Genomic DNA, 21,313 nt, shown 5'->3' with positions numbered 1-21,313 from the left:
AAATTTTATGGATCCAAGCTAGATTTGATCATATCATTTTTGGGCCAGGCCAGGTGAATCCATTTATTAAGAGGCTTGGATTTAGTATGGGCTTGGGCTGACTGGGAATCTCGGCCCAATTTAGCATGGACCTTCATGGTTAAATTTCATAAGGGCATTTTAGAATATTTTGAAAAATAAAAATTGAGTGATTGAGTTTGGCTTATTTATTTTTGTGCGAAAACCATGTGCTGGTGCTGCTGAAAGTCAGATACCGTTGGCTGACACACGCTCATTAGACTTGGGTGGAGAGCTTGAGCAAAATTACTAACCTAACCTTTCATTTTCATCCAGTTTGGACCCGTCAATCGGACTTGTTGGCCCGCTAATCTGACCCGGTCAACCCGAAAATAATTAAGGGCTTGATCTCCAGCTGGCAGAGGTAGGGTCTGGCTCAAACACCATAAATCCCCAATTCATCCACCAAACACCACAAATTCAGTACTTAAAAGAATTCCACCATTCTTGATTTCATGACCATTAGAAGAAATAAACAATTTTGTTGATTTGTTCTCACCAAATTTCAAAGTTGAAAGAAAAAATAAATAAAAAAAAGAACGTGGGGTTAGGTAGGTAGGCCAGAGATCCCTCTTTTCAAACCAAACAAGACAGTGAAGTTGCCTACTTGAACCTCATCTCTATTTATATTTCTCACCAAAAAAATAAAAAATAAAAAAATCAATTAGGATTTCTCTTTGAATCTAATGGATTACTTAGAGAACCCTAGATTTCATGTACTGGGAATTGCTGTAGCACTCGTCTCCATTGGTGCTGGTGCTGCTTATTTCTATTTCACCAGGAAACCCAAAGGTATAAACTTTTTGTTTCACTGAGCTTATCTTTTCTTATAAAAAAATAAAAAAATATTGGGTTTTGTTGTATGTGTTGTTTCCTTGATTGGGTTGTTGAAGATTAGTCAAAATTTGTTGTTGATCTCTGTACTGTAAAACTGGTTAATTTGCTGAAATTTTGTTGATTTCTTTCTCCATTAATAGCAATACTTGTAAATCTGATAGAAACCCCTCAAATCCCATATATTGGTTTTAAAATCTAAGAAGGGAAGTTTTTTCAAGGGGAAATGATGAATGGTGAAAAGTTGAATGATGTTTGGGTGGAAGAAAGTCTATCCTGAATAGATGAAGATAGCTTTTCTATTGTAAGGGATATTCTAAACTTGGTAACTTCATTATCCTCAAAAAGGGATGGTTTTTCGAGTATACTCAGAGGTATATAGAGTATGGACTGTAGAGATCCCACCTCTACCATCCACAAAGAAAAAAAAGGATCCTTGTTAAATAGTAAGTTCAAAATCAATATAAATCCTGTTTGTCACTAATATTGTCTGTTTCAGGAGATACTTCAATATTTATATGTAATTCCCTGCAATATATAATAAAGCTTTAAGCAAAATTTAGTTTTATTTTCAGTGGTTTGGGATATTTTTATTTTATTTTATTTTATTTTTAATTAATTGGATAACGAGATAATGGTTATTTTAGCCTGCTTGCTTTGTGGTTTTTCCATAAATCAAAAGAAATTGTTTCCCTTTTATATTTTCTTTATCATTATGCTTTATATAATGAGTAAAGAAGTTGTTTTATATTTCCTTTATTTGCTTTATATATATATATATATATATATATATATATATATATTTGTTTTTTGATGAATGAAATTATATTTATTAACGGGGGCGGTCGAGGTGACCTAAAACCCCGAAGAGGAACAAAGCGAGTGAAACAAAAAAGGAAACAAACAAGCACATATATATTTGCTTTACGTATGTATGTGTATTAAAAGCACTGGTCTTTTACCTCTTGAAAATAATAGAAAATTTGGCACATTTGTATACCATTTTCTCTTCTATCTATTCATTTTCATTACTTTATGCACCGATATATATGACTCTAGATTGAGGGAAATGTCAGAACAACATTCTTGTAGCTGACCCCAAATAATTGGGATAAAGCTTTGATGATTGGTTGCTAAGCTAGATGCTAATTAGTTTCTGATTTAATGCCAGCTCATCAATTTCTCTGCAATAGTCCCCCAAATGATTCTTGTTTATGGCTTCATCATTGTTAGCATGGTCGCAAATACGTACATTTTGATTTTTTTTAAACGTATTATGTGTCTGAACTCTGAACTTTCCAAAATCAGATATTTTTACCCGAATTTTTGGATCTGTTCCATTATTCATTAATTAATCATGTATTATGCATGCACTATATTCGTAAAGTATTCAAAGTAGTATTTTTTTTTTAATTACAAAATCGTCTATTATTTACATGTTTTTATTGTTGTTTTTCTTCAACAACCTTTATTTTATGTTTCATAGACTTTCAAAACTTATGTAGCTTCTCGGTTTTCATCTTTAATAACTCTAGACACCATTGCTGTTGACATTTAATTGATGGTTACTCTTTGCAATTTGATGTAAAAAGTTGTTTAATCATGAAAGGAAAATGTTGCATCAAGTTGAATTCTTGAAAATTTTGAACTTTGGCATGACAAGAATATACTAAGGACTAGTGTTTGCTTCTCTGGTAAAAATATTCTTTTAGATTCTTAAAATTGACATCCATGTCTTTTTCTTTCAAGAGTTTTTATTTATTTATTTTTATTCTTAAAAATATTCTTTTATCCGCTTTATTTTTAAAATTGGGAAATTTTCTTTTACTTTCTTGCAAATTGACTGACACAGTGATATTGGTTTTTGTAGTTTGCCTAAACCCTGAGGAATACAAGGAGTTCAAACTTGTTAAGCGCAATCAACTCAGCCATAATGTTGCCAAGTTCACATTTGCGCTCCCTACACCTACTTCAGTCTTGGGTCTTCCAATTGGACAGCATATAAGTTGCAGGTCAAACTTGATTGGTCGTTCAAGATTAGTTCTTGAATAAGGATTAATATGAGAAATAATCTTATGTTATGAAATCTACATGTTTAACCTCTGTTCTAATGGGTCTGTATTGCCACATGGAGCACCTATAAAGGAGTAAGAACATTATTTGATGGTCCCATTGAGATTCAAAACTATCAACCTGATCAAGTGTCCATAATTACTTGATCTTTAAACTATTTTCTTGGTTATTTTTCCGTATTTATTGTGACTGTTATGAATGTGATGTATAAGATAATTGAGAATTGAGATCATCCCATTGGCGGGACTCTTTCAATGCTGGTTGCATCCCATGTGCCGCATAAGGGTGCAACTTGGTCTGGTTCAAACCGAGAATGGAACCAAACTGATAGCTTTGGGCTGGTTTGGTTTGGTTCTGGGTTAAGAGAATGGAGAACCTATTAATTTGGTTCAGTTCTCGGTTCAAGGCTTGTACAGAACCGAACCAAACCAAGAACTGAACCCTCAGGTAATAAATAAATATATACTAATTTATTACGAATTATTTTAGGAGTTAGGACCTAGATTAATGGATAAATTAATGACTTTTTTTTTTTATGAATAAGTTAATGATTTATTATATGAAATTTTATGTACATAATACATATTTGTTTTTTTTTTTTTTTTAAATGTTAGATCCAAGCAGGTTTATAGAATATTCGCAATCCATAGAACCAAACCGACCTTAATTTGGTTTGGGTTGGTTTGATTCTATTGGCATTTCGGTTCGGTTCTGGTTTTTATTTAGTGGAACCAACCTATGTCGGTTCGGTTCCAATTTGACTGAACCAAGTTGCACCCCCCCTAGTTCCACTGCCACATGTATATGACAATAGTAGGTTGATGGAGGTCTGACACTGAATCACCATTCTGAGTGTTGCGTTATTTTCTTGAACAGGGGAAAGGATGGTGTCGGTGATGAAGTTATCAAACCTTATACCCCAACTACTTTGGATTCTGATGTTGGATACTTTGAACTAGTTATAAAGGTATTAATGATCTGAAATATTCTATTAGTCAGTTTTGTTAGTCTTTTTCATGTATTTTTGCACCATTTGATTTATTATTATTTTTTAACTGCATTTGAATGGTACCACTAAGTAGATGTATCCACAAGGAAGGATGTCCCACCATTTCCGAGAGATGCGCGTAGGTGATTACTTGGCCGTAAAAGGACCCAAGGTACACATTCTTGTCTTTTCAGATGGATTATCAATAAGTTGCTTTTGCGTACGTTTTTCTCCTAATCTGCATATGCTTCTTTTCACAATTAGGCGATGCAAAACAAGGTTGAAGTTTATGATTTGTACTAGTCTTTCTTACTGTAAAAGTTCGACAACGGTGAATTCGAGTTGTTTTCTTAGGGAAGTCACATTGAATCCAATGAATATAAATAATAATATAATATAATGTTATAAAAAAATTACTCAGGTTGTAGATTAAGAGTTTGAGAAGGAGAATAGAAGAAGATATTGGAGAAACGTGGGAGGAGTCGAATTGACTCCAACCCTAGCCACACAATATCGTCCAAAATAACAAAAGAAAGAAAAGATAATACTACCCCTACTAATAATAACTTATTACTCCAAACACTCACCCTCAAGTTGGAGAATATATATCATATAAGCGCAATTTGTTACAAATATAATCAACCCTCCCACAACCCAATGACTTGGTAAACAAATCAACAAGTTGATCTTCAGACTTCACATAGAAAGTAGCAATTTCACCATTCAGGAGTTTATCACGAACAAAGTGACAATCAATTACAATATGTTTTGCTCTCTCATGAAACATAAGATTAAAAGCTATGTGTATGGTTACTTGATTATCACAAAAGAGACTCATAGGTAGTTTTAATGATAAAGCCTATCTTCTAGAGAAAATGTCTCAACCAGGTTAGCTCATAAGACGTGTGTGACATAGCTCTGTACTCAGCCTCCGCATTAGATTTGGCAACAATTGTTTGTTTCTTGCTTTTCCATGTCATAAGATTACCACCTAAGAATGTACAATACCGAGTTGGATCTCCTATCTGAAGGACAACCTGCCCAATCTGCATTCATATATCCTTCTTTGTAAGTATGACCATTTGGCTTGTATAACAAACCCCGTCCGGGGGAACCCTTCAAGTACCTAACAGTTCAGATTTAGAGAGAAGAAGAAAAATTGATTAATTAGCCCTAATTAGGCTAGATAAGTATTACATAAGATAAATAAAGAAGGGAAAATACTAAAATAACCCTACAGACTTATTTAACACTCCCCCTCAAGTTGGTGCGTGGATATCAACAATGCCCAACTTGGACAAGACATCTTCAAATGAGGTTTTACTAACACCTTTAGTAAGAACATCAGCAAGTTGTTGAGAGGTAGGAACAAAGGGAGTACAAATCTGTCCAGAAACTATCTTTTCTCTAATGAAATGACGATCAACTTCTATGTGCTTCGTTCTGTCATGCTGAACCGGATTTGCAGCTATGTTAATAGCTGATTTATTATCGCAATATAGTAAGAAGGGGACCGGCACAGGAAGACATAAATCAGCTAGTAAGATTTTGAGCCACAACAACTCGCATACTCCAAGTGCCATGGCTCTGTATTCTGACTCAGCACTCGACCGAGAAACTACATCCTGCTTCTTACTACGCCACGTTACCAAGTTACCACCAACTTTAGTACAATACCCAGAAGTAGACCGTCTATCAGTCACTGAACCAACATAATCTGCATCTGTCCATGCCTCAATGCGAAGATGACCATGATTGTTGAATAAAATACCTCGACCAGGACATCCCTTAAGGTATCTAAGAATACGATAAACAGCAGCAAGATGAGATGTTCGAGGTGAGTGCATAAATTGACTTACAACACTAACAGCATAGGCAATGTCAGGGCGAGTCATAGACAAGTAGATCAATTTTCCCACAAGACGCTGATATTGGCCAATATCTGACACACACTCCCCCTCAGAATCAGCCAACCTGTGATTCTGCTCAATAGGAGTATCAGCTGGACGAGATCCAAGCTGACCAGAGGCACTGAGTAAGTCAAGAACATACTTACGCTGAGAAATAAATATACCAGATTGGGACCGTGCAACCTCAATACCCAGAAAATAGCGAAGATGTCCAAGGTCCTTAATCTCAAATTGACGGCCTAAGTAAGTTTTGACCTCGGTAAGGCCATCGACATCATCTCCAGTAAGAACAATGTCATTCACATACACAATCAGAGCAACAGTTTTGCCTTGGGAGTGACGCAAAAACAAGGTGTGATCAGCAGAACTCTGATGGAAACCAAACTGATGCATGGCCTTAGTGAAACGCTCAAACCAAGCACGAGGAGACTGCTTCAGACCATAAAGAGACCGGCGAAGACGACAAACATGTGCAGGAGAAGCAGAAGGAAGAAACCCAGGAGGTTGGACCATATAGACTTCTTCTTGAAGATCACCATTAAGAAAAGCATTCTTGACATCTAACTGAAAAAGAGGCCATCCGCGAATAGCAGCAACAGAAAGGAGAACGCGAATGGTGGTCATCTTGGCAACCGGAGCAAAAGTTTCCTGATAATCAATCCCATAAGTCTGAGCATAACCTTTGGCCACCAGACGGGCTTTATAACGAGCAATGGAACCATCCGGATTATGTTTAAGCGTGAATACCCAGCGACAACCCACAGCTTGCCGGCCAGGCGGAAGAGGCACAATTTCCCAAGTTTGAGTCTTTTCAAGAGCAGTCAACTCATCAATCATAGCTGCGCGCCACTCAGGATGAGCAAGAGCATCTGCAACAGTAGTAGGAAGAGAAACAGCGGAAACAGAAGCAAGAAAACTCCGATAGGAAGGTGATAGTGCAGAGTTAGATATATAATTTGAAATGGGATAAGTACAAGTGCGCTTACCCTTACGAGTGGCAATAGGACGATCATCACAGGGAACAGACGGAGGCGGAGCAGGAGGCGAGGAGGCGAGCTGGTCAGACATAGAAGTGATGGTAGTATCACGTGGACGTCGAGAGTAAACCTGCAATGGAGGGGAGGACGAACTGACGGGGGGTGGGGAGGGAAGAACAGGCAGGGGAAGGGGAAATAAAGAAGGAAAAGAATCATCAGGTGAATCGAGAGAAAACCACTCAGATTGAATGCCAACGGACCCATTATAATAAGGAGTATGCTCAAAAAAAAAACATCTTGAGAAATAAAACGTCGTCGTGAAGGAGGATGGTAACAACGATATCCTTTCTGGGTAGAGGAATAACCCAGAAAGATACATTTGACGGCCTTAGGGTCAAGTTTAGAACGATTTTGATCAAGAATTTGAACAAAACAGACACACCCAAAAACATGCGGAGGAAGTGGAAACACGGGACGATCTGGAGAGAGCTTAGAGAGGGGTGTGACAAACTGAAGAACACTGGAGGGGGTTCGATTAATAAGGTAAACAGCAGTAAGAACTGCATCAGCCCAATAGGATTGGGGCACGTTCATACCAATCGAAATGGCACGGGCTAACTCTAGAATATGGCTATTTTTTCTTTCGGATCGGCCATTCTGCTGAGGGGTCTTGACATTGGACATTTGATGCTCAATGCCAGACTCTAAACAAAGTTTCAGGACCTCACTATAGGTGTATTCAGTACCATGATCAGAACGGAAGGTCTTGATAGTACGACCAAATTGGGTTTGAACCATAGCAAGAAATTGCTTGAAGATCCCATAAACCTCACTCTTGTGTTTCATAAGATAAATCCAAGTGGTACGACTGTGATCATCAATGAACAAGACAAAATAGCGAAAACCAAGAGTGGATGTGACAGGGGAAGGACCCCACACATCAGAATGAATTAAGTCAAACATAGCAGGTGTAATAGGATTTATACTAATAGGATAAGAAGAACGCACATGTTTAGCTAATTGACAAGTTTCACAAGAAAAATCAAGCACATTGTTATTATTAAATAAATTAGGGAACATGTGTTTCAAATATCCAAAAGAAATATGGCCTAAGCGTAAATGCCAACGCATTACAAGAGCCTTATTAGATTGACTACTAAAACTACTAAGCTGAAGAGCAGAAGGGGTGCTAGGGGAACCGGGAACATCCAGGAGATACAATCCATTAACTTCACGTCCAGTGCCAATCGTCCTCTTCGACTCCAGATCCTGAAAGACACAATGAGAATAATAAAAGGTTACACTGCAGTTCAAATTTTTGGTAAGACTACTAACGGATACCAAGTTAGTAGTAAGTTGAGGAACATGTAGTGTGTTAGTTAAGGATAAAGAGGATGTAACAGGTAAAAGACCTTGACCAGCTATGGAAGACAAAGAACCATCAGCCAAGCGAACCTTGCGATGACCAGAGCAAACACTATAGGTTTGAAATAGGGAGGACATACCGGTCATGTTATCTGAGGCACCAGAATCAATGATCCATGGTGAGGAAGTGGTGGAAACACTGTTTGCAGAGGCAAATGTACCTGAGTGAGCGAAGGTAGAAACCGGCTGAGATGAAGTCTCTATCTGATTGAAGAATTTTCTGAACTTGTCAAGCTCAGCTTGGGATAAAGATACCGAGTCTGATGAGGATGTAGTAACTGAAAGAGGTGCTGAATCAGTAGTCGACTGAGAAACTATATAAGCTGAAGATCGTTGAGAATGTTTACGTTGCTGATTAGGATGACCATGAAGTGCATAACATCGAGCCTTCACATGACCTAACTTTCCACAATGATCACACTTATGTCGTTGACGGGTAGGCATAGACCCACTGGGGGGTTGTGGAGAAGATAGGCGAGTAAGCATAGCAGAATGATCCCCTGAAGAATGAGGTAGGATAGCAGCACGACGACTCTCATCCGCTAAGACATATGAATAAGCAGTCTGTAGCGACGGAAAAGGATCCATACCCAATAAATGAACTCGCGCATATTCAAATTCATCCCGGAGACCCGCTAGAAATTGAAAAACCCGATTCTTATCCAAAATTGACGAATATAATGTCTCATCAAGAGGGTCCTTCCAAGAATAGGATGAGGAATAGAAAGTCAGCTCTTCCCACCGAGCACGTAGCTGTGAGATATAAGTGGTAACTGAAGAATCTCCTTGGGAAAGACGAGAAATCTCACGCTCCAAATTGAAGATCCTGACATTATTTTGACGTTGTGAGTAAATACTCTTTGCCGAATCCCATATCTGTTTTGCTGTCGAGGAAAACATAAAACCAGCCGCAATGTGTGGTTGCATAGAAGTAACCAACCAAGAACGGACCATAGAATCATTAGCAAACCAATGGGAGTAATAAGAGTCGGTCTGTACGGGTTGTTTGTCTGCCCCTGTGAGATAATCAATCTTTCCCTTTCCACCGATGAACATTTCAACCGAACGTGCCCAAAGCAGATAATTAGGACCATCTAATTTCACGGTAGTAATTTGAGCGCCTGAAAAATCGGTTGAATGAGAAGGAAGACCACTTAATCCATTATTAATGATCGAGGAAGATGATGTCTCAGAAGCCATCAAAAAAGTGTGAAAATGTTACTTATCGCAGCGCCCTAAAGGTTGTCACTACCGCGAGTGAGAAATCGAGGAATCAATGAGCAATACTGTTGTTAGAACAGCCTCAAACAGTACCCTACTATAATTATAAGCCTCATATAATAATCAACGATGGTCAAAGATCAATACCAACAACCTGCTGTGATCGTAGGATTTAAAATCGCAGTCTGTTGTGTCACACAAGACTGAGCAGCTTCCTACGATAGTCAGAAAACGCAGCAGAGGTCACCTGCTGTGATCGCAGGTCTCAGATGACTACCTACGATGATCGCACAAGGCTGAGCAGCCACTTACAATGATCAAAACACTCAGAAAAGGGTACCTGCTATGGTCGCAGGTCTCATACACTGCCAACGATGGTCGCAGACATAAAAAAAAACACTACCTTGAGTGTCGCCAGGCTCAGATATAGCTAACCTAGGTGTCGCAGGCATCAAACAGCAACATTGTTGTGAGAACAGCCTGATCGCAGGCTTCGAATGGTTCTTAACTCCCTATCGCATGATGCGAGTAGGGTGTGTAGTGACAGAAAACCCCCGTAGGGGTGATATGGATTGAAAAAACGAGAGAAGTTGGTGATGATTTAAGGAAGGATTAGTCAATGGAGTTCGTAGCAGTGAGCTTCGATGAAGTTTGGCTCTGATACCAAGTTCAGATTTAGAGAGAAGAAGAAAAATTGATTAATTAGCCCTAATTAGGCTAGATAAGTATTACATAAGATAAATAAAGAAGGGAAAAGACTAAAATAACCCTACAGACTTATTTAACACTAACAATACACTACAATGCTACCCAGTGAGGTACTTTAGGAGCTTCCATAAACTGACTAACAATACTCACCGCAAATGTAATGTCCAACCTGGTAATGGTGAGGCAGTTCAACTTCTTAACAAGTTTCCTATATCTATTAAGATCATAAAAAAGATCTCCCTGATCAATAGTCAACTTCTATTTTGAATGTATGGGAGAATCCATAAGTTTACTCAAGTAAACCAGTCTCATTTAATAAATCTATGGTATACTTTCTTTGTGAGAGACTAATACCTAACAATTGAATGTGCAACCTCAATACCAAAAAAGTATTTTAGCTTATCCAAATCCTCATTATGAAACTGTTGTTTTAAAAATAATTTTAATTTCTCAATCCCAACAACATCACTCTCTGTCATTACAATATCATCCACATATACAACTAGAAGAACATACCCGCTAGTGGAGTGGGAATGAAAAATGGAGTGGTCTACTTGACACCTCGACTTTCCAAACTCAAGAACTGCATTGCTGAATTTTCCAAAACATGCTCCTGGGGACTGTTTCAAACCATAAAGCGCTTTTCTGAGCTTACATACTTTACCAACTGCCCCTTGAGCAACAAACCCAGGTGGTTGCTCCATATACACCTTTTCCTGCAAATCACCATGTAAAAAAAACGTTTTTCACATCAAGTTGGTACAAGGACCACCCAGAATAGTAGCTAAATAGATAATAACACGAACAAAAGCAATATTAGTCACTGGGGAAAAAGTTTCAGCATAATCAATTCCATACGTCTGTGTATAACTCTTTGCAACCAGTTTTGCCTTCGATCTATCAATTGTGCCATCAGGGTGGAACTTAACAACATGAACCCATCTACATTTGATGTAGGACATTTAAAATTCTAAGTAGTTTCTTAATTCTATGAGGATTTATTTCTATTTCTATTTCTAGTAGGATTTATATTTCATAGTTTTGTTAGGAGTACAATTCCTTGTTAGTTTCTAATTTATTTTAAATTCGTTTTTATTATTTAGGCTATAATTAGAAATACTTAGAAGTGTCCATTTTGAGTTCTAATAGGATTAAAAAGTAGTACTATGTTATAGATAGATTATGAATGTTAATTTTTAGTATTTTAGTAGGATTCTAAGTTGTTATGATGGAGTTATTTATATAAGGAGCTCCAAATCCGAAAATCAAAATAATCAATCAATTAATTATCTTTTCTCTTTTAATTACTTTTTAATTTTCTTTCAACCTATTACTTGTTTATCAACTGAATCTATTGATTCAAATTGATTTTGAGTGTTCCATTGAACATAACCTTTCGAATCTATTGATTCACACGCTTCCGCTATGTCAACATTCCATCACCTTCTTTCCAGAAGGAAGAGAGACAATATTCCACGTATCATTGCTATGAAGGTTGTCATTTCCTCTTCCATTGCTCTCCTCCAGTCTGGATGGGATAAGGCATCCTGAAGACACTTAAAAACATAAATATAGGATATCGATGAAATAAAAAGGACAAAAAAGAAGATAATGAAGCATCTGACACAAAGTTAGCAATAAAATGTTTAGTAACACAAGAACAAGTACCTTTACGCTGAGCAATAGGTAACTCAGCTGGAATTGGAGCTGGAGAAGGAATTGGATTTGCAGACAAAGAAGATGTTGGCATTGTTGGTGTTGTAGTAGTCCTCTTGTAACTTTAAGAGGTGGAGCACTAGGAATAGAAACGGGATTAGGCAATGTAATAGGAGTAATACCAATGTTATTAGAAGATGTGGTAGAAAAATATGGGACAGACTTAAAGAATGTAACATCTGCACATACAAAATGTTTACACAAAGTAGGACTATAACATTTATAGCCCTTTTGTGTACGGGAATAGCCAAGGAATACATATTTTAAACATTTTGGATCCAACTTATCCCGACCAGGTCCTAGAAAATGAACAAAACAAACACATCCAAAAACACATGGAGTAAGATGAAAAGACAGACTGTCAGGAAATAATACCTTCTATGGATATTTACTCTCAAGAATAGGATTATGCACCCTATTGATAATATGGCAAGCAATGAGAACAACTTCATTCCAATAAGTTTAGGAACTTTCATCTAGAACATTAAAGCACAGGCAACTTCTATTAGATGTCGATTATTGTGTTTAGCAATTCCATTTTGTTGAGGGGTATGCACACAAGAAAACTGATGAATAATTCCATGGGAGTGAAGATAGATATGTAACATAATGACCAAGAAAATACTCATTAACATTATCAAAACGCAAAATGCAAATAGGCATACCAAACTGGGTTTTTTTTTTTTTTTTTCCATATGAAATTGTTTAAAAATTGTAAACAATTCTGAATGATCTTTCATTAAAAATAACCTAGTCATTCTTGAAAAATCATCCACAAAAGTAATAAAATACTTAAAATCAAAGTATGATGGAACTCTTGCAGGTCCCCCATACATCAGAATGAATTAAACGAAAAGGACTAGACACTCTACCATTTATACAGGTGGAAAAGAAATACGATGATGTTCACTTAACTGATATGCTTCACAATCAAATAAAGACTCACAACTCAAACTAGGAATTAAACTATGTAGAATCCGAGAAAATGGGTGATCGAGCTTGGAATGCCATTGAAAAGAGCTGGAAGATGAATGAAATGTTGTTCTAGCAAGAACATGATCCAGATAATATAGATCACTTACTTCACACCTACCACCAATCGTTTTCTCCATCTTTAGATCCTGAAAAACACAATGGTCGAGGAAAAAGGTTATTGAGCATTAAATTTCTTTGTTAGTTGACTAACAAATTAAATGTTAAAAGAAAATATAGGGACAGAACACAAAAGACAAAGAAAACTCAAGATGGGGTTGAGATGTACCTAACCCAACAACTTTAGAATATGAACCATCAACCAATTTAACATTTTGACAGATAAAGGAATGAAAAGAAAACAGTAAACTAGAGTTACCTGTCATATGGTCTGATGCATCAGAGTCAATGATCGAAGGACTAGGGATGTCGTACTTGTTTGAGCTTAAGTAACAGTGGAGGAAGATGGTTGAGTAAATCTAGCAATGACTTTTTCATATTCTTCCCTGGAAAGAATGATGGTCTACTCTACAAGTTGGTCAGAAGTAGTAGAAATAAGTGTATGATTTGAATCGTCAATTGATGATAAAACTTGATGAGCAACGGGTTTGTCATGTAAATCCCAACAATAGTCAACTGTATGTCCATTAAGGCCACAATGAGTACACTCACGACCTCCACCTTGGCCTCCCCCTTAATCTCTACTACTATAATTACCAATACTATCACGACTTCCACAATCTTTAGGAACTGTTAAAGCTGATCAATCACCTCTAACATTGCTACTATCTAATAATGTGGTTCTCTTAAGTCGAGATAAAACATTTGTAAGAGATGGAAGATCTTGACTACCTAGGATCTGAGATCTAACTGCCTCGTACTCTGATCGGAGAGAAGAGAGGAATCGAATGACATTCATATCTTCTCTCTGTTTCTGCATCATGCGGATATCGTTAGTAGTAGGTTGGTACTGATTAAGTTCTTCACGCATTCGCATCATAGAGGCAAAAACTTACTCTAAGGTCTTGTCATCTTGCTGTAGAGAAAAATACTCTTGTGTGAGCTCATAAATCTGGGTGGTGTCATTTGATTTATAATACATGTGTTTCACCCATTCCCATACATCCTTTGTAGTGTTAAGGAACATAAAGTTTGCACGGATTTGCGTTTCCATACTGTTCGACAACCATGTCATAATCTAAGCATCCACATCTATCATATTCGGATCTTTGGAAGTAGGCTTATATGTCAGCAAGTGACTGCTTTTTCCCTTTGCCTTCAAAAACAGCCCTACTGTTTTAGACCACTAAATGTAATTGCTTCCATTAAGTCTGATGGAAGTCATCCGAAGTCCTACAAGATCTTGAGAATGCCCCATATTCGTTTTCTGCTCCATAAATCAACCATGAGAATACAATAATCTGTTATACAATTTTTCGGCGCTTCCCCAACATTTTTTAAGTTCTCCTGTGAGCAGGATTCAAGGGCTTTCAGATATTTTCATGACTGATTTTCTACTGGCGAAAAATCTCCCCGTCACGAATTCCTTATAGCCAAGATTTGCGGAAAACCTCCAAAAAACTAGAGAGAAATCTCTCCTAGTGAAATTGCACCACCCAAAAAACTGTATGAAATCGCATAGGCCAGAAGAGCTCAATGAATTGATTTTAGAGCTAGAAAGAACTCAAGACTACTACAAATTCCTTTCACCACGTTGGAGAACCACAAAACTTACTCGAAAACAGTACCAATCATTAAAAAACTTCTTAGATCTGCTCACATAAGGATCTACATGCAACCACAAACGCTCCACGTGGAGGATTAAATACAAACTCTTCATTTACCTTTAATCAGATCAAGAAGAATCTGATTTTCTTACTAATCAACCAAGAAACAGAAAAAATAAGAAAACAAAATAAAAAAGAAAGATTCCAACTCTTAGGATTTACTTTGATACCCTTTCGATTAAGAGTTTGAGAAGGATAATAGAAGAAGATATTTGGAGAAACATGGGAGGAGTTGAATTGACTCCAACCCTGGCTGCACAGTGTATTATATATCATAACCAAGCTAACAAAAGAAAGAAAATACAATACCATCCCTACTAATAATAACTTATTACTCCTAACACATGTAAATTGGCACGTTCATGTGAGTCACTTAACTCAAATTTTTAAGTACTAATGAATGTGAGTAATAATTCATCATCATAGTCTTATTGCAAAAAAATTGGGGTCAGTTGAACCAATCTTGTTCATTCATTCAATTATGTCTAAAGTTGTCTTATGTTAAAATTCATGTTTGTTCATATCCGCTCTCATTACCTTTACCTCAATCCTTGTCCTTTTCTGTCATATTCCCACTCTCATAGAACCTTCAATGTGCATATTCTCCTTAATTGGAACTGATGTCGTTCTTCATTGATACCCTTTCGATTAAGAGTTTGAGAAGGATAATAGATGAAGATATTGGAGAAACATGGGAGGAGTTGAATTGACTCCAACCCTGGCTGCACAGTGTATTATATATCATAACCAAACTAACAAAAGAAAGAAAACGCAATACCATCCCTACTAATAATAACTTATTACTCCTAACACATGTAAATTGGCACGTTCATGTGAGTCACTTAACTCAAATTTTTAAGTACTAATGAATGTGAGTGATAATTCATCATCATAGTCTTATTGCAAAAAATTGGGGTCAGTTGAACCAATCTTGTTCATTCATTCAATTATGTCTAAAGTTGTCTTATGTTAAAATTCATGTTTGTTCATATCCGCTCTCATTACCTTTACCTCAATCCTTGTCCTTTTCTGTCATATTCCCACTCTTTTAGAACCTTCAATGTGCATATTCTCCTTAATTGGAACTGATGTCGTTCTTCATTGCATATGACCAAACCATCTCAATTGACTTTTCATTAGTTTATTTGGTACTACTCATGTCATGTTTTTATGCTTTGCTGGTCTTTCCACTCATGCATCTCAGCATCTTTTATCTCTGCTACACTTAGTCTACGAACAAGTTGTTTCTTAATTGCCCAACATTCAGCTCTGTACAACATAACTGGCCTTACCAACGTATTATGAGATTTTCTATTTAATTTTATTGGCGTGCGTTGTTTATAAAGCATTCCAAAGCACATATCAACTTTAACATCCAGATCTAATTCTATGGGCAACATCCTCCTCAATCTTCCCATTCTTATGGATAATAGAACCAAGATGGCAACTTTTACTGTCCCTCCCTCTCTGTCATTGATATTTTTGAATCAATAGGGTCTAAAAGTGATTTATCTTACCCAATTTGTGGATTGATCTGCCAGGCATTCCATCCTTGTTTATAATTTTCTGCATCAGAAATCTAACAATGCTTATTTTTTACTCTTACGCTCTTTTGACATTGAATATTTTAGTGAATTTCAACAAAATTCAAATATATGTAGAAAAAAATGCATAAAAAAAGAAAAAGAAAATGTTCATTATAAATAGAATCATTGGGAGGTGTCAACCATTGGCTTGCCAATTCCATTTTGTTTGTCTTTTAAGTTCCTTTTCCCTTAACGCTTTTTTTTCCCCCAACATTCTTCAATATTTTAAATTTGGAAATGCTAGTGACAATTATGCTGCTACCAAAAACTGAGGCATATGCCCTCCTTGTTTGATACCTGTCTTATGTGAGGGTGTTTGGTAATTTATTTGGTACAAGAAAGGTCTTATAAAATACCGAACATGCTTACATGGGGATGTGTGAAATAAGGGGGCAATTGCCACCTTTTTGGCAATCCATGCCACTGAGGCACTAACACTACTATTCTTTTTTAAATCTTAAGACAGAAAAGAACGATAAATAAAACCAGAATTTTTTTTGTCCTAATAAATGGAGGGTGGACTATCTGGTGTGGTAACCATAAAAAACATGGTAGCTTCTATGAGTTTGGTTGCTGTAACATAGTGAAGAAACCTCTAGTTCAAGTAAGCCCAAAGTAGTCTTGCCTCAGAATGCTTGTCCAAGAATAATGTAACTCAAACGTGGGATTATTTCATAGAAACAAATAAAGGGAAAAACGTTGCTTTATATATGGTTAAAACTTAGAAGTACTAATTATCTTGCTACATGTGGTAAATATTAAGATATTGACTGCTGATGTAAGTCATCGGTACCCTTAACTCAATCATAGTGACAAAGTTGGGATTTGGAAAATTTTGGTAAGGGAATTTAAAAAAAAAAAATTGGCAAAATTGAGAAGTCGGGGGAAAAAATAAATTGCTATTCAACACAATATTAAACAAAATTAAAAAATTCATATAAATTTGAAATTTTGAAAGTTTTGTGAATTAATCGCATTTTTGAGAAAAAAATCAGAGAATTTTGTCATATGGACTCGATCAAGCTTGCAGAGATGAGTGAGCCTGTCCAAAGGTGTAAGATTATCTACCTAAAATTAGATGATACTTCTTTAAGAAGTATAATTCTATGGGCGATTTACAAACATGGTTGCACATGGATCCAAAATTAGTAACCGTAATGAAAATAACTCATATTTCGGAAGTTGATATTGTGTGTCATTATGTTTTCAGGGGCGTTTCAAGTATCAACCTGGCCAAGTTAGAGCATTTGGGATGCTTGCTGGTGGTTCTGGCATTACACCAATGTTCCAGGTAGAACTTTAAGGATTTTTTTTACTTAAATCTTGGGTCATTTCTTGCTAAGATATCTTCTGCAGGATTTTTTTGGGGTGATATGTGTGTTTGTTTCTGACGGAACTTTAGGTTGCTAGAGCCATACTGGAAAATCCCAAAGACAAAACGAATGTACATCTTATTTATGCCAATGTCACAGTTGAGGACATTCTTTTGAAGGTATAATAATCTCTCTCTCTGTCTCTCTGTCTCTCTCTCACACGCACACACGCACACACACACACACACACACACACACACACACACACACAGAGGATGCCCAAGCTGACAAATTACTTGGTGAGCCTCGTTATCCTGAATGGGTCATTATAACCATCTTTAGCTTCTGAAGAATTTTGCTAAGCTGTCTAAACTAATTCTATAGGTGCAATATTTAGAATAAAGACCTTTGTAGAAGTCACAATGTTATGATATATAGAGAACAACTACTCCATTATTGTTTAGGCTTTCTCCACAACCTGGAAAAAACAAAAGGAGTATGAAGGGAAACAAGTTTTAGAATTTGGACATGGTTGATGAAAATGGATTAATTTATGTCTTATATTTGCAGGAAGAGCTGGAGAGCCTTTCTAGCAACTATCCGAACCGCTTCAAAGTGTACTATGTTCTGAATCAGGTCTGTTACCCTCCCTTCTAAAGAATCTCTTGCAAAATTATCACAATTTTATAATTTTAAGGTACTTTGAAGTTGGAAGAAAAGTCAGAATTTTTTTAATCTCATTTTTTGGGACCAACTGGTAAAAAGTTTTTCAATTATTATTATTATTATTATTTATGAGGTAACTGGGAAGTGTTTGATATGATGAGGTAATCATGTGGTGGGCCCCCATCATCCCCATTTGTTGAAAACATATCTTGAATTGCATTTCCTCCAATCACAGGTTGTTATATGGGAGTAGTACGATTACTCTTAGTTACTATATGAAAATGGTTCAGTATATGAAAGTGCAGTACCCGGTATGGCCACTGGACCAAATATTGTCCAATACGCGTCTGAGTTTATTGCAGAATTGTGAAAAAAAAGTAGATATTACTTTACAATAATATCTGTTATATATTAAGAACTTTCCTTCTCTGGAGATTTTATAAAACATCCCTGTCCAACCTTTACCATGTACATAGTTTGCGGGCAAGAGGTTGTGATCCACTTTTCTGGGGTTGAGCCTAGAAGATCTTTCAGACACATTATTGATGTGATCGGTTGATTGTAACCATCTGATATTCTTTTGGACCATTGCAATTGGTCCTAAGAAATGTATAAGTCAAGAGGGTCCTAGTCATCTAATTAGGTTATTTTTGGTGTAGGAGATGTTAGATTGTTCCCCTTGATTGGGTTTTTGTAACCTCTTAAATGTGAGCCCTGCACAAGTAAACTAGTGACACTAGTTGTAGACATCCTAAAATCGTGACGTCTGAGCCTGGTATCTGAAGAGTACATGAAAGAGCAAAATGATGAGCAGATGAGAAGAGAGAGAAAAGAAGGGTGAAAATGGAAAAAAAAATCATAATTTGGAGAGAGAACTAGGCAAGTGAATTAGGAATCCCGCGCACCCAAAATCCATGATCTTAGGTAAAATGGTCAACTAGTCTTTAAATCAATTCGTCCAAGGCCTGTTTTTTTCTTCTTCTTCATCTCTCTCTCTCTCTCTCTCTTCTATTGGTCCTCTTCTCTAGAAGAAGGTGGATTGGGAGAGAGGACAGAGGTTGATGTAGTGTGAGAGACTTCAGAGAAAGGGAGAGTTAAGAGAGCTGAAAAAGTTGAGAAAAATGAGAGAGAACCAAGATGGCTTTGTCATCATTTTACTCTTTCTTGTACTCTTGGGATTCTGGGCTGAGATGTCGTTCTATCATTTTGCTTCTAATATTTCTTTTTTATTTATAGTTAAGGAATTACCCAACATGTAGTTTAATGGTCAAATAACACTCATGTTGTCCATCCCAATATTTGGGATAAGGCATAGACGACAACGATGATGATGTTGGTGTTATTTATTAGTACTTAATATTTTCCTTATTTTCATTTTTGCCTAACTTTTAATTATCTATTACGTATATGGATGTAAAGGTGAAATCACATGAAAGTCATGTAAATTGCTAAGTTATCTCATAATTATTTTGTTCCAGTTCTTGTAATTTTAGTCGAAGTCCAAAGTAAAAGGAGAGAATTTAGTGGACTGGATCATCTAATTTACCAACCACAAATGAATACTTCAGTCATTAGTTCAAGTTAATGTTACCCAAACCCTTTCTAGTATGCTATACTTGTTCAAACTCTGGTAATGTATTTGAACCCAAGAGAAGAATTCAAGTCATCTTTTGTACTCGGACTATTGTCACCATTTTACTTATGTTTTGATACAACTAAATATTAATCCTAGTTTAGTTTCGAATTTCTTTCTCCAGTTATTTGCTAGTATTTGAATGTTGTTGCTGTTGTCGGTCTCTGACATAAATACTTGCTTGCTTACTTCCGTAGCCTCCCGAAGTATGGAATGGTGGCGTTGGATTTGTGTCCAAAGAAATGATTCAAACCCACTGCCCAGCTCCAGCATCTGATATCCGGGTATTTTTCAAATTTGAAATTTTTTAAACTTTTCATGCTTGGTTGGATAAATCGCTCATTCATCAAAAGGAGGCCTTAAAACATTATTTTTCCTTTTTTTAAAACATTAATTTTCCTTTTTTTATTATTTATTTACATGATTTATGTGAACAAACTTAGCTTTTCGATCCTGTAATTTGTAGATTTTGAGGTGCGGACCACCACCCATGAACAAGGCCATGTCTGCTCACCTTGACGCCATTGGATACACTACAGAGATGCAATTCCAATTCTGAGCCTTCAACAGGTCTCGTTTGCCGTTCTTCGTTCTCTTATTACCCCTTTCATGGGTTGAAATACTAATGAATAAAATGTTTACTGGAGATAACTTTCTACTGTAGGTTTTGCTTTGATTGTGTAATCCTCATAATGTATCTGAGGATACGATTTGAGATGATGATGACAGTAATTCAAGGGCGTTTAGCATAAAATTTCCATAGGTTTATGGCAATGGAAAAAAGAGCCATTTTTTTTTAATACTTAAAAATAGGGCTATTTTCTACATTAACTCATCTTTTTTGACAGAAATACCCTCACCTACAATTTCTCTAATAAATCCTAAAAAATAATCTTCTAAAATTGTAACTTCCCTTATAACATTGTATACCATCAAAATAGAGAGATTTGTTCTCCCTACCAAAAAAATCATTGGAGTTTATCAAGGAGGTTATAGATTTGAAGAATAATAGTGAAGCTTTTAGCTCTTATTTATTTATTTATTTATTTTTAAATCATTTGTATGTTTTTATAATCTCGATATATTTCTTGTCTATAGTTATAAAAATTAAAAATGGTAGCAAAAACAAATTGATTTTTTGAAATTTTTACAATTTTGTTTATAAAATTTATCCAGTGTAGAACCACGTTGGAATGTATTACGGCATCGATGCTCAATGATACTTATTGTCGAATCTTAACTAAATTGTCCAACATAAATTTTTTTAAGTGAAAAATATCCAAAATGTTGAATCTTGACAATAAGTACAGTTGAGTCTTGACCATAATAACAAAAAAAGATGTTTTTTCGTTGTTAAAAAAAATGTGTTTAAAACATGTCTTGCATCTCTGACAATTACTACAATTAAAAAACACAACTTTTTCATTTGTAATAAAAAATGCTGCTT

The 21,313-nt window shown here is 36.2% G+C and overlaps 1 protein-coding gene across 1 annotated transcript; it reads left to right on the top strand.

Moving 5' to 3' along the window:
• Positions 1–519: 519 nt before the first annotated feature.
• Positions 520–20,620, top strand: LOC147386993 (NADH--cytochrome b5 reductase 1-like). Its single transcript, XM_086422054.1, has 9 exons — positions 520–849; positions 2,762–2,903; positions 3,841–3,931; positions 4,047–4,124; positions 17,465–17,545; positions 17,657–17,746; positions 18,138–18,203; positions 20,064–20,150; positions 20,333–20,620. The coding sequence occupies exons 1-9, from the start codon at positions 744–746 to the stop codon at positions 20,423–20,425; spliced, it is 834 nt and encodes a 277-aa protein (XP_086278180.1). The 5' UTR covers positions 520–743; the 3' UTR covers positions 20,426–20,620.
• The last annotated feature ends 693 nt before the right edge of the window (positions 20,621–21,313 follow it).

The sequence above is a fragment of the Akebia trifoliata genome, chromosome 14 (assembly GCF_017979445.1).
Source record: "Akebia trifoliata isolate Shusen 1 chromosome 14, ASM1797944v1, whole genome shotgun sequence".
Taxonomy (NCBI): Eukaryota; Viridiplantae; Streptophyta; class Magnoliopsida; order Ranunculales; family Lardizabalaceae; genus Akebia; species Akebia trifoliata.
Note: the sequence above shows the minus strand (reverse complement) of the source record. Positions and strands in the feature narration are given on the sequence as shown.

Bases quoted from the DNA above. Each gene is read 5' to 3' on its own strand.
- LOC147386993 (XM_086422054.1), top strand. From the start codon at position 744: ATGGATTACTTAGAGAACCCTAGATTTCATGTACTGGGAATTGCTGTA. The intron at 3,932-4,046 runs GTATTAATGATC...ACCACTAAGTAG, and splicing joins ACTTTGAACTAGTTATAAAG to ATGTATCCACAAGGAAGGAT. The intron at 18,204-20,063 runs GTCTGTTACCCT...TTACTTCCGTAG, and splicing joins TGTACTATGTTCTGAATCAG to CCTCCCGAAGTATGGAATGG.